Source organism: Opisthocomus hoazin, chromosome 19 (genome assembly GCF_030867145.1).
Source record: "Opisthocomus hoazin isolate bOpiHoa1 chromosome 19, bOpiHoa1.hap1, whole genome shotgun sequence".
Lineage (NCBI taxonomy): Eukaryota > Metazoa > Chordata > Aves > Opisthocomiformes > Opisthocomidae > Opisthocomus > Opisthocomus hoazin.
In genome coordinates, this window is record NC_134432.1 from 8,575,436 (window position 1) to 8,589,501 (window position 14,066).

A 14,066-nucleotide genomic window follows, 5' to 3' on the forward strand; every position below is an offset into this window, starting at 1 on the left:
TGAGACCTCCTGGCAGTTAAGAGTGTAAAGTCTGAATCTATGAGAACTTGGCCTGAGTCATTGTCGGTGATGTATTTATTGCGGGAGGAAAAGGAAAGCTGGGGAATTTCCCTGAGACACAGTAAAGCTTATGAAAATAAAATAATGAAAATAAATTAGTGCAATGTGGGAAGCTAAACATTCCTGAGCTCTGCACCTGGCTGTGGCACACCATGATCAGGCCTTTGGATCTTTCGACCTTGTGTAGGGACTACTGGTTGCCAGCCTTCACATGGGGAAAGGCTGGGGAGTCCCTTGTGCTCAGGGGACCGATACAGCATTGGCAATGGTTTCAAGGGGGAGCACCAAGGCAGTGATTTCTTTCGTTGTGCTTGCTTTGCATTAAACATAATGGAAAGAAAAATATTGCAGATATTTTCTCTCATATTTCAGTGGCTGATTTTAAAAGTGTGGAAAATTTTGCTGCACGTCTGTCTCTGCCTCATCTTTTCTGTTTTCATAATGTTAGGAACTGGTGGGGAGATTCCACTTTCATGCCGAAACAGAAAGTGCTTCTGTGTGTTCCCTAGAAATTTTATACAAAGTTTTGAGGCTGTGTGTTGACTTAAAGAACTGTAAATAATTTCTTGGGAAAAAAAATTTCAAGTAGCTTCTGCAAAACACAAGATACAATTTTAATCTACTTTACAGGGAAGTTGGAAAGGATTAATTAAGCAGTTAATGATCAATCTGAGCACTATGTTAGTGCAAAGTACTAAGCAAATCTGTTCTTAAGGAAATGATGAAAAGTAATTACCTTTTAGAATCAAGAATCTGAAGAAGGATCATGCAAAACTATACTGGAGGTGCTGGAGAAAGTTCAAAACACTTTTTTGAGTTGAGGAAATTGTACATTGGATGTGGAACTAGTGATGTAGTTTAGCTGCAATATTCAAGATCAATATTCCTACTCCCAGGTATAACCTGTTCCTCCCTAGCTTATGAAGTTTTGAAGAGCTCTCAGTTTTTACTTCCAGAAATATATGTTTTTTCTCCAATTTGACTTTCATTTTTCCTTTTTTTTTTTTGGTTTTTCATTTTTAAGTTGGTCCCCACCCCCCCCACACCCCACCCCCGTTTCTTTCAGTGCAGCCTGTGGCTTCAGCTTTCCCTACCCCTTAATTTAAGGCTGCAGGGAGCTGCAGAGGAGTGACAGTACAGACGAAGGATAATAGCACAGAAATCACGCCCCAATGGGTGCCCACAAAGCCAAGGTCCAGTGAGGTCACACCAGCACATTGAAGGGAAGTCCCCACCAGCTGCTGCCAGGGACCTACAGTAAAAATGCACCAAAGAAAGTTTTGTGCTCCTTAGTGTAATCCACCAGCTTGATGTCACTAACATTGACCATGAGCTTGTCTCCTACTTCTAAGGAGACCACGGCGCCCAGATAAATGGGCTGGAACCAGCTTTTTCCCTGTTCACTGAGGGTCTTGGTGCCAGTCAGCAGCTGGGTGGGCTCAGGGTAACTGTCAGTGACTTTGGTGATGATCTCAGTGACAGAATTTGTTCTGCTGCTACTTTCAGTGGGGCCTCGGAAAGTGACCTGAGCATAGACATAGTAGTCCCCAGACACAGGTATCACCAGAGCGTTGCTGAAATAACTCAGGTTGTTCTTGGTAAAGGCCAAGCCTCGCTTGTCTTCCCACTGCAGGATGGGCAGATGGTTTCCCACGGTGTTGGTGAGATCTTGTTTCTTCACTGCGGGAAGAAGAGAGAGGGAGAAGAGGTGGGTTAGTTTGCTCCAGCTGGGAATATGCTGCTGAATGTAACATGAGATCTCTACTCCAAAGGGCAAGCAATTTAAATAGGGTAATCTAAATGCTAGGACAGAAGTGTTCTTATTTTACAGCTTGAAAACTGAGGTGAACTGGCTGCAGGCCAACCGTCCAGTGATATTTTTGGAGGGTGTCCTTATCTAGAGCAATTGGGAGTGAAAGTAAAGGATGCTTTTGGAAGAGACTGGCCAGCGCAGGCTGCCTGAAGGGGTATGCTGTGACTGGACGTCCTGGTTGTGGGCCAGATCCCGAATGATGAGACTGTCATTCCTGAAGGCTAAGTCTCATGGCACTTGGAGCAATGCAGATGCCTTAACCCTGCAGGTCCAGGGTGCTGTCTTGCCTATTTATGGAGTAAAAAGCTTGTCCTTAAGTGAAACCAGTCTAGGGGCAGTTGTACACTTGGGTACCACGCCTGTATCTAATGGTTCAGGACAGTAGTAAGAAATACTAAAGCATCATTTTCTTCAGAAGTGATGGATTGCAATTATGTTTCTTAAACAGACACTACTGTGCTTGCAAAAGTTTCACACTGACCAGCCTGATCTATCGCCAAGCACTGAAACGCTTGAACTTTTTTTTCCTGCCAAGCCGCTTCTGAAGGATGTTTGGGGTTTATTAGCCCTTGTGTCAAGATTTTCTTCTTTGATGTTCACAATGAAATCTTTTGCTGTGTAGTTGCCTTTGGTTTACTAGTGTCGTTTGATTTCACCAAAAACTCAGAAGACCCCACTGTGCTTCAGAAGGCTCAATTCCAAAGCAACATGTTATATTCAAAACCATTTTTATCTCAAATTTTTCTCAAAATGCTTCGCTGGAACAAAACACTGAGCTTGCGTCTGGACTTTTTCCCAGTCTTGTAATTAGCTGATTACAAGCAGAGCTCTAATCTAGACCCCACTTTTAGTCAGATCCAAGCCAAGGACGCTCCCCAGGCTGCAGGGGTCTCAGGGGAAGAACCAGGGAACTGCTGCCCTATTCCCTTCAACTCTCCTCCACCATTTTAATTTCTCTCACAGGACACCCAGGAGAATAAGCCCTAGTACTTGTTAATTTTTATGCAGGGAACCAAAAGAGTTTTCTCTGCTCTTCCTTGACTGCCACACAAAATTATTGTGGTAAAACAGCAGCTGAGGCAGTGAAAAGGATGAGGATAAAACTGTTAAGATTCTGCCAGGTGTTAAAATGAACCTGAAAAGTTAATGTTAAATGCTAGAAAGACTGAGGAAACTGATTTTCAGGAAATGAGACCTTTTTCATGAGCTTGAGTTAATGTTTAAAGTTGATTTTGATTCACTGTTTGGGGAAGAGGTGTGTGTACATGAGGAGGGAGGCAAAGTCAATGCTGGTAAGAGAAAGCTTTGAAATTCTCTTGACAATAACCATTAGGTTTATCCTGGGTGAAAAGAGATTCAGAAAAACTAACGTGCTCAACTCCCAATGGCATCTATTTCCCTCTCTTTTCTAGCAATAAATAATCCATAAGGAGACAAGAAGGTGTTAGGAGTGCAATTTCTTGCATATTCTCTGAGTAGCACAACAAAATAATGTCTCTTTTTCAGCCTGCCTGTCAGTGCTGCTGAAGTATCAAATCTTTCTAATCATTCCCCAGCAGGCAAAGTATATGAGGAGACTGTTTCTGTGTGGGAGAATGATAGACGGGGATTATGATAGCAAGCCAAGCTAAATTATTGAAGTGTTATAAGGACTGTGACGCTTAAAGCCAATGGAGCTTTGCCTGTTACAGAGAGGAATAAAAGAAAGTGAAAGTACTCATGGTCAGCTTTCATCCTCACCTACCTCTCAAATGTCTAGGGACCGGTCTGAGTCCTAGCAAGAACTACAGTAGCATTTGGGTCACTCAAAGGTTTACAAAACCTTGGACTAATACATCTCAGAGATCGATTGGCAGCAGATGAAATCTTGTTTGAGATGCAAAGGATCAGAATAGATCAGCATATTTTCAGAAAATGTCCTGGGCTCTTTTCCATCTTGGAAATTTTGAGGGAAAATTGAGGGAAGAGAAACTGCATGTGAAATACTCTTTTCTGTGTACCATGACGCATTTAAATGTCAGCGACATTACACGATTTCATAACTTCTAGAATTAGGCAACTCTAAGTTTTACAGCTATGACCTCCCTTTTAGAATAAAGCTCACTCTATTGATGTGCTCTATTTTCAAGTTAATTAATTTTTCCCATGCTTTCAATACCAGTCAAGAGGGAAAATGCATGTTCAAGTGCCTTTGAATACAGTACAGTTCCTTTTCTAGCAGCAGTTGTACTTTGTACTTGTCATTTATCTGTTTTAGAAATATATGGAGCTATACTTCCTAAAAGTATACCTATTATGCTAACTCTTGAAGTAAATGGAATCTGGTTTTAACAAGGGATTCATTGCTACAGTTCCTTGAACTTTCCCATCCACTATAAATTTTTGGCAACCTTTACATGTGAAATTACTTCTCCTTTCTCCAAATCTCTTTTGGTTTAGTCCCTTGCTGGAGAATCCCTGTTGCTTGGTCGCTTTTGGGTACATTTAGTGGTATATTGCTGAACTTGTCAGTTCTACACGGTCCACCTGTGTACCACAGGGTACAGCACCAATAATATGCTTGGGCTCAAAGAAGATCAAAGCTAAGCTCATGGAAATCGGGTTCCCTGATGGCTACGTAGCACAGCAGCATGGGTGTAGCAGTTTTGCGCAGAAAAAGGAGCAATAGACTCCCCTTAGTTTTTTCCTTTTCTTGCTCCTTGCGATGGTCAACAGTGACTGGCCCGAAATAGCAGGTCGAAGAGGACGGGCACTGTACTGCTCAGGAATGATGGTGAAGGAATTTTTACAAATGGGAGTCCTGAGGCAATTTGAAGGAAACTGTCAGGTTCTTCCCTGTGGCAAGTGGATTTTTGTGCAACCCAGGGAAGTTCCCGCCAGCAGAGCTGTGCCTTGGCTGCTCTGCTGAGTCAGCTGCACTGGGAGCCTCTGGGTTTCTCTGCCATGGGGGGACTCAGGGGAAACAGAGACACTTAAACTAACAGACGTGGTCCTTTTGCTCTTGCAAAGTTGCACAAGGACAGGTCCGTTTTGGGGCTCTAGCAACCTACATGTAAAAGTGGATGTAACCCAGGACGTGCATTAGGAAGGAGCTTGTGGATTAGGGAAAGCAAACTATGCTGGGAAAGAAATCAGCCCTGAACTACTGATTGGTTTAACCCTGTAGGTGAATTTGTGTGAAGCATCAGGCCATTTGCATGCTTTAAGTTACAAAAGTGCTCCCCCGGGACAACCCACAGGGTGTTGGGGAAGTGAGGTCTGTTTTACAGAGGTATAAATTGCCTTAGGTCAGAGCAGCTGGAGAGCCTGTCAGCACTCAAATCCATCCACATGGGAACCAGCCATGAACCTTTTTGTCTCCTGTGGTATATACTTAAATTTTCCAGGTGGGTGGAGTTGGCAAGGATGGGGGAAGGCTCAGGACAGTGTCCTTGGTGTGATGACAGCTACACCTTCAAGGCTGAGGTGGTGAGACGGTGGCCATGCAAATTCAGGCAGCCCCTTGGAAATGTATGGCAGTCCACCCTGTGACAGTGCTTTGCGGTAGCATGTCCGTAACATGAGATAACGGCTTGGAGGGGTTCAGCTGGACACAATTCTTCCCTTGCTCTCTCCAATGTGAGTCAGAGGCGATCTCACTAAAACCAGGAGGCTATCTGATGGCAGTACCGTGAGTGTGGGACGAGCCAGACCTTACAGATAAATAAGCGCTCTGAAGCCCCTCATAGCTGACCTGATTTTGCTCCAGACCTGGTAGTTTTTCCCAATTCACTGCTTCATGAGGGCTCACTTGGGATCTTTCCACTGCCTTTTCTAGGGGATTCAGCAGATCACTCGGGTACCAGTCGCATATTTAAGTTCAGTTACAAGAGCTGCTCGCTCAATGAAATAAACAGCTTGGAAAAGTGGTTAAGCAGAAAAGTTTCTGTCAACTACCTCCTTCGTGGGCCCTTTCCTACAAACACAGGCTGCAGTAATCCTGTCATGGTCAACAAGGCAAAGCTGATGATTGTTTTCCCCACGTTTCCTGCAACACCTGATCTTAGCAGACCCATCTAAACCAGTATTATTGCACTGCTACATCTGCTATAATACCCGCGGGAAATGCTTTATTTTTGAACAAACATTACCTGTCAGGTGCGCTCTTGGCTTTTCTGCAGTGGAAAGAGTATCTGTAACTGAGGACAAAAAGAAAAGAGCGCGTAAGGACCTTTGCTGCTGTTCAAGTCAATGAGATGTGAGTGGTGATCGATGCTAACGAGGAAACGTGTGCAGCCCGTTTCCATTTCTGTATACATTCGAGTCAGGAGTTATTTGCTGTGCCTGTTTATTGACACAGTTGAGATAACAGAATCCCTTTGCAAACCAGCGAGCTTGTCAGGCCCGCTGCGGCATCGGCAGGGCGCATCGCAGCGTGTCTAAAATTGCCGGAGGGTGAACGGAGGGGAGGTGTGGTGCGCACGGGTGAGAGTGTGGTGTGCGTGGGCTTCCGAATCCATGCGCTTGCACATTCAGGGAGTTATACCGATCTCGGAGAGCTGCTGGGGAGGTCTGTGCCTGCACTAGAAGGAGTGAGCTTGCACAGCCCTGGGGCTAGAAATGCTCGCACTTTTGCTATGGCCCCAGTTATCTCCTGCATCTTGTCGCCCAGGTTTGCCTCTGTCTGCCCTGGCTTGTTTGGCTTGGGAGGGATTTGGGTGGTGACAGCGGAGGGCAGGTGTGGAGGCATCTGCCAGCAGGGTGCTGCGGCAGCGATTGCAAAACCTTGGTAAACAGAGGTGTTTAGTGCGGGGGAAAGAGCTGGCAAACTTACCAGTACCTACCGCCCGTTGCTTCAGAAAGCGAGAGCCCCTCTCTTCTGTGACCTGCAGGAGAGATTTGCAAGCCGTTAGCTCAGGGCTCCAGGGTGTGCGGTACCTCCACAGATGGTCTGGTTTGCATTAACCCAGAAAACTGAATATGCTACAGTAATATTATAGAGTTCAGCTAGAGCTTTTATGTAAAAGGACAAGCCCCAGCAAGGTTTGGCTTCATTGCAAGAGTTTTCTGCTGTTTGTTTGAAACCGCCTGCATCTCCGAAAGGCTGCCAGGGACAGGACCTGTGGTGGCTGTTACGTTAAACTCCAGTGTTGTTCAGAGCCTGGAAAAGCCCTTGGCATAACTGGGAGAGGACTGGCAGAGTGGCCAGGGTGACTTAGCCATCGCTAACCCTCCTATGGGATGATGCCTCCTTCCAGCACTGCCGGAGCACCTCTGCTGCTTAGAGACTCTCCTGTCCCTCAATCTGTGCAGAGCAAACCGAGCAATGTGAGCGACTCTTCCCTGTCTCAAGGCTCAGCAGTCTGAGCCTGTGCAGCTGCAAAGGTTCATTCAGAAGGCCAGCGAAGAAACTAACTGAGGTGTACCAGCTACACCTGCTTTTCTTTCTGCGGCGTGTCATTTCTGACTGTCAGTCTGTTGCTTGTATCTGTCTTGAACGTTGGGTACCCTCCTAGGAAAGGGGCTGAGCAGGTCTGAGAGTGCAGCTGGCAGAGGGTGAGCTCTGTGCCACACTGACACTCCACCAAGGAAAGGCGGACTGATATGTATTTCCTTGCCTCTTACATTTTGTTCTGGAGCTGAATACCAGCACACCATAACGCACCCCTGTGCCAACAGGAATTTGCAAGGCAGCAGGGCATGGCCCTGGGCCATGCCAAGTGGTTCTGACGTTTCTGTCCAGCAGTTCAAAGGGAAGCTGCTGTCTACCTGCCACACGCTGCCCCTTCTGAATCACACTTGGGCTGGTGGCTTCTCGCCAAGTGCCAGTCCTCTTATGGCAGCCTGCAAAGCACCACGGCTCCTGAATGGAGGATGCTGCGGGATGCTGCCTCTGGATCCCGACTCCTCAGGATGTAAGGAGCATCCTGATGCTTTCCCCAGGGCACAGTTCGTTGCGGGTCTACACCAACAGTGTTGCTGCAGAAGGCAGACTGTCTGGGTTAAGCAGCCAGCTCAGGGCTCACCATAAGGTCTGTCGGGAATCCCTATTACACAACGTTTGTCAGGAGCATGCTGGTGTGGTATGGTGTGTTTTGTGGACAGCTACAAGTACATTGAATAAACTGCCGCTGACCAGCTTGCAGCTAAGGATTTGATGCACATTGCTCAATAAACAGGCTGAAATAGTATTAGCATGTAGATGCTGAAGATATCTCCTGGTGCCTGCGTCTTGCACAAATTCAAATACTTCAGGAGAAGTAGAAAATAGAGAATTCACTGGCCAGGGGAAGGAGAGTGTTTGTGGGAGAAGAGTCAGGCTGCCTGGATTTGGGGACTGCTAACCACTCCAATAAGCCCAAAGATATTTTAATGTTTTATTAGCAGTAAACATCCATCATGTGCTCCTGCAGAAAGCCATAATCTCTAGAATAGTTGCTCCAGTGTGTTGGAAAAAAAAATGGAGAAGGAAAACTGCAGGGAAAAGGATCTTTTTTTTTCCCCTCCCTTCCTCACCTGCACACACATACATAGCCCAGCCATAGCAGTCTGCTGCTCTGTAGGAAATGCCAGCTAGGAGAAACAGTGGTGCGAAATCTCAGTGTGTGTCTCAGAGGGAGAAAAGATGTTGCGCTCTCAGTGAGCTGTCTGGGCCTTTCGCTATGACTAATGGCTTTATCCAAGGTCCTGCCTGCTCGCTGTGGTGTCTAAACACAACTGTACTTTTGATGTGACACAGTGTCATAGCCAGGTGACTTTGTCCTTTCCCTGGTGGGAAGCACAAGAGCGGTGTGGAGGATTGCCCTCCAACACTCCCCCTTGCTTTTGGCCAGATGTATATGCATACAAGTATACTGACACCATTGTTTACGTGACACTTCCTACATGTTTATCAAGAGATATATTTTCTAATGATGCTAAGTACTGCAGTGAGCTACAAATCAATCACAAATCTACATTTAATCACGTAACTTTAGTGGTACTGTTTACTTATCTAAAGCCTAACTTCTGCTGGAGTACTTTACATAAACTCAGATGCTGCAATACAAACAGAGGTGATGGAAAAGTGGGAAGGATATCAGGAAGAGATCTGCTTCTTTACAAAAAATAACAAATTGGTTTTGACTAAAAACTGAGGAGGAGCTTTTCATGCAACCTCAATTTATTTATTTCCAAAGGCAGCTGGATGGAAACTCCAGGAAGAGCAGGAGCTGCATTCATAGGTGCTACAGGATAGTGTGATGCAGTGGATAGAGCAGGGTGCTGCAAGATGTGAAATTATTCTGTTGCTTGGCAAAGGAAGGGTTTGGGGATTTTTTTCCTAATTGTGCTGCTTGAAAAGGATAAAAATCTAAACCTCCTACAGAAAATATTTTGGCACTAGATAGTGTTACGTAATGGCCCAGTATTAGTAATATTTGTCCTAAATAGGCACAGATGTTGTGCATTGATGGTATGGACGAGGTGATGAGGGATAGCTAAGCCACATGAGACAATACAGAGATCATTTACACAGTTTGTGTCTGTCTTTTCCTTTCTTGCTTAGCTGTGATTCTGAAAAGTTCACAGCTTGGTTTCAATTTTCCCTTTGGTTACTGTGGAGAGACTGTAACCAGCACTGAGTGATGTTGAAAATACCACCTTACAGCTGACTTGCAGACAAACAATGTCTTGGACAGCCAGCTTTAACTACCTTGAACACTGCAGTATGCAAAATACTTCTATATTTTTTTTGATACCAAGAATGTCCAAAAGCCCCGGTGCATTTATATCCATGTATTGCTACAGCCAAAAAGAAGGGCTGAACATCCCCTATTCATGCACTTTTCTTCTTGTACCTCCAGGAAGGACGGGGGGTATCCGATAGAGAACTGCATGGGAAAAGCAGCTTGGCAGTGCAGGCAGAGAGATTAATAAGCAAAATATCCCCAGCACCTCCATCCACTCAATTTTGAGCAGAAGACACTATCTTATGGGCAGGGTCTCTGCAGGTCAAACACGGTACATACACCCACAATTTTTCTAGCTCCAGAGATGCTGCATGACCTGGGCTGGGCATTTTTGGTAGGGGCCTGCCCAGTGCCAGTAAATACTGGCTTCAATGGGAGTATTTTGGCTGTACTGTCGCCCAGTGTAAGCACGTACCCAGGGCATGTGCTCACTGGCTTCTCTGCCCACAAGGACCATGCGCATCAAGCAGCAATGGCCTGTCAGGAGTCTTACTGCTTCTGGCTTTTGGAAGGGGAATCCCATACACCTGGGCTTAGGTGCAATGCTCACTGCTCCTCCCTAGGCATTTCTCCCTCCCTACAGGGTCAGGAAGCCATGTCAGGTTCTCTTTCTGGCAGCCCTTTTCTGAGATTTGTTGCTGTCTTTCTGGCTTCATCCCTTTGGGTGGGATCCAGGTGGAGCTGCTAGGAATTTAAAGTCCCTCCTGTACTGCAACAGCTCCCTTCTCAACTGCAAGGTTGACATGGCACACAGGTTGATGTGCAACCCTTTGGACAGCTTTTGGAATTTCCCTTTAGACTGCTTGTTGTTCTGCCATGCCAATTATGCCATGATAATAAGCCCAAGTACCAACATCTCCAGGCCACTGGACTTGATGCTCTACTCTACTGAGCTAGCTAAGTGGGTTGCTAAGGCAGCCAGAGATGCTCTCCTGACTGCTGGGCTGGTCCCTTGGTAGATTTGTGCACTCAGACTGAAACTTGGCATCCCTGTGTGGAAGGACACAGAGCAGTCCTGGCCTTTCATGCGGAAGGGCACCACCAGAGCCTTTTGTAAATTCCCTGCCAATAACTCAAGATGTGTTATTGCTTAAAGAACCCTATTTCCTCACCTCACTCTGTCTTGAAGCACAAAAGAAAATGATTTCTATTTCCAAAAGGGAAACAGTGTAGTGATCATGGAAGGTGTCCAGGGAAATCATCATCAGACTTGAATTATTCATGCAAGACGCAGTATACCATGAAAGAGAGAGAACCGGGGGCTCACACATGTTGCTGTGATGACATAACTTGCCCTGCTTTTTCCTGAAAGGGATATTTCTAGAGGAAAAGGTGAGTTTACATCCTTTCAGAGGCAGAATGTGACACCACGTGCACCCACACAGAAGCAGAGATGAATAAACTGCCTCACCCCACAGGCAAATTGAAGAGGCACGCCCCTGTTGCACAAAACCTCCCCGACTCCCCTTGTCCTCCTCCTTGCTCAAGGAAGGACGGCTTGGGAATTCATTACGTCTGCTTCTCATCTGCTCAGCCCCCAAGTCCCTCCCTCCTCCCAGGACTGTCCCCAGCACAGAAGTTGATAATCTGGAATGTGTGGGCTGAGCACTGGTCCTGGGGCAACGAAAGGACCGCTCCTGTGGGCTTGCTGCTGCAAGGGTCAGCAAGTGAATACGCATCTGGTGCAAACTCAGGCCTGCTCACTTGCTCCCAGTATGCCCAGGGCATCCGCACCCCAAAACCAGTGCTACAGAAAGCCCTGGCACACGTGTCTGGTCCCAGCCTAGTCCTCCTGATTTTGGGCTGTGAATGGGGCACACATGGGAAGCATTCTTTAGCAATTCAGTTCTAGCACTTCAAATGCAGAACAAAATGAACAATGATGTTTTCCCAAGAGCCTTTATGCCCAGAAACATTCCCACGGACTGAAACTGGCTACAGCCATGGTGACCCACAGGACAGAGTGCCTGGGCTCAGCCTGTGACACGGCTCTTCCGGGCATTTAACAGAAAGCTACACAGGCAGAGAAATCCGCCCATCTGTACTCTGTTGCTAGACAACACTGGTGATACAGTCAGTCACCAGTGGACTGAATGAAAAATTCAGAAAATGCAGAGTGCACTTGAACTGTAGCTGGGCACTCCACCCACTGGGCTTGGCACAAAGGCAGCGGGCAGCCAGCCAGCCCCGATGATTTTTGTTTTTCTCACTGGGACTGGCAGAGGCTGTAACTCATCTGATCACCTCATTACATCACTGTGGGAATATTGCATGCTAATAATTCAGTGCGTATGCATGGAAATACACACTAGCATAGCCCAGGCTAGAGCAGATCGAGTGACTTACATTGCATTTTTCCTCTTAAGAAGCCAAACCCAGTCAAAAAAATACCTTTCTCTGCTAACAGTGCCAACAAGATTAAGAGCCAGGAACACATTAGTCAAATCAAACAGGCTAATATTTTTGTCGAAGATCATTTGAAGAACTGAATTGTTCTGCCCTGTACACCCTCACAGGATGTGAACAAAGAGCAATGCAGCTGAAACTGTCCAAAGTGCCTCTTCACTCTGTGTGTACCCGCTCCAGCTGGCCTAAACAGCAGTAACAGGGTCAGCGTGGTAACGTGCACTGTAGCGCGTGCAAGAAACAGAAAAACTTAACAGCCTGAGGTACTGCGTACGGCTGCCGCGTCTCCTTTTAGCTGCGCACGAAGGTCTAACCAGATAACGCGGAGGACGCTGCACCCGGAAGCCGGCATCGCTTGGGAACGAGATGCCGGCTGTGCAGACTCGAGGTCAAATGGGGGCTGGCGCGTCTCTGTGCAGCCGAGAGCACGCAGGCGCGCAGCCACTGGTCACACTCTCTAAACACCCCTAGGCTAAATGTGTGCAAGGTCAGAAATCTGCCTTCCAGGCCACTTACTAGCACTGCCTTCTTTTGCTATTCCTAAATGAGCATGTAACAAGCAGGCTAATTAGTTGGGGAATTTCAGACCCGAAGATAAAATTCAAACCCTAATTCTTCAGACCTATGTACATCTTTCTAGCATGGGGCGGTCTGCTGAATTCATAGTTTACTGTGAAAATAAGCACTTATTTTCAGTCTGGCAAGAGCAGTGGGGAGGCATAGCAGAGCGTTAGAAGCAGCCACACCAGCAAACTTGTATTGCTAGGAGCAAAGTGAGTTTGGCTGCCTGTCAAAGAAGAAGAGCTGAGAAGATCCCTGGATCTAGAGAAAGTTTTGACAGGGAGTAAAAAATGGGATGCAGAATTTAGGGTCAGACTCCTTAATTGTCTCAAATCATATTTCTGCAGGAGTTTGCATGAATAATACATGACAGCTATAGCTGTCTGCCTTACTGATGGATGATGGGCACTGACCCACTGACATCAGCAGTGCAGTCAGCAGATGTTTGCTGAAATAGGACACTGTGAGGGGAAGTCTCAGAGTTAACCCGAAAGTAGGGAGGAAAACGAGTCATAGTGTCAAAATGTAGCTGAAATCTGTGGAGAGACACTGATTTCCATCAGCTAGCGGTTTTTCTCAAGCATTTCCTGCAGCATGTCAATAAAAGTTTTAAAGGTGTTCATTGTACCATGACCTTAGTGAAACGAAGACAAGAGGAAAAGAAACCGTTAGTTAAAAAGACCAACTAATAATAAGATTTATCCCAGGCAGATTTGCTCTGTATAAGGAAGAAGGAATGTAATCATGAGTTGCTCACATTCCCTTAAACACGAGAAACTCACAAAGAGGATAAAAGAACCAAACAAACCCAACCCTGGAGATGCGGGACGCGGCATCTCCTCCTCTCAGGGTAAGGTGGCAGGACAGAAATCAGCCATCAGTCTCCTACCTGTCCAGCGCAGGAGCTGGGGGCTCTGAGGTTTCCAACCAGCAGGTAGGCAATGGGCAGCGCCAGGACCAGCACGGAGAGAAGGCACAGCAGCACCGCGCACCGCATCCTCCTCAGATCCTCCCTGAGGTGCATCTTGCAGGCTTGGTTGGTCCCGGGAGCCGCCTCCTCCAGGGTTATCTCGACCACGCGGTCCATGCCGGTGTCTGGAGTGCGAGCTGCTGCTGCTTCTGGATGGGAACCGGGAACAGCAAAATCTCTTCTGGCGTCTGCCCTGCATGGAGACCCCCATTAAATAAGAGCTGCCCCGAGTGTGGGAAGGCACCAGCACACACACACCCTCCCTCCCAAGGAATGCACCGCCTACTATAGAAACCTAGCTCAGGGAAAGAGAGCACGGCGGCTCCCCGGGCTCCCCGAGGTGCCTGCTCCGTGCCTCCGTCTGGCTTTTTTTCCCCCTTCGCTCTGCAGAAGGAAGTTAGGAAAGTCCCAGTGGGTGGAACCAGGATAAACCCTGCTGCTGGGCTGGATAAGCTTGAAAGCTTTTCCGCGTGGCAAAGGGAACATGAAACCAATGGGAGTGAAAGTGAGAAGCAGGGGGAGAGCGAGAGCGAGCGGCAGAGGCGAG

At 46.9% G+C, this 14,066-nt stretch overlaps 1 protein-coding gene across 1 annotated transcript; it reads right to left on the minus strand.

The window, feature by feature from the left end:
• Positions 1–1,235: 1,235 nt before the first annotated feature.
• On the minus strand, positions 1,236–13,802 carry TNFSF15 (TNF superfamily member 15). The gene is made up of 4 exons (XM_009935392.2): positions 13,439–13,802; positions 6,687–6,738; positions 6,004–6,051; positions 1,236–1,740 (listed from the first exon to the last, which is right to left on the minus strand). Exons 1-4 carry the CDS (start codon positions 13,634–13,636, stop codon positions 1,313–1,315), a joined length of 726 nt encoding a protein of 241 aa, XP_009933694.2. The 5' UTR covers positions 13,637–13,802; the 3' UTR covers positions 1,236–1,312.
• Positions 13,803–14,066: the final 264 nt, after the last annotated feature.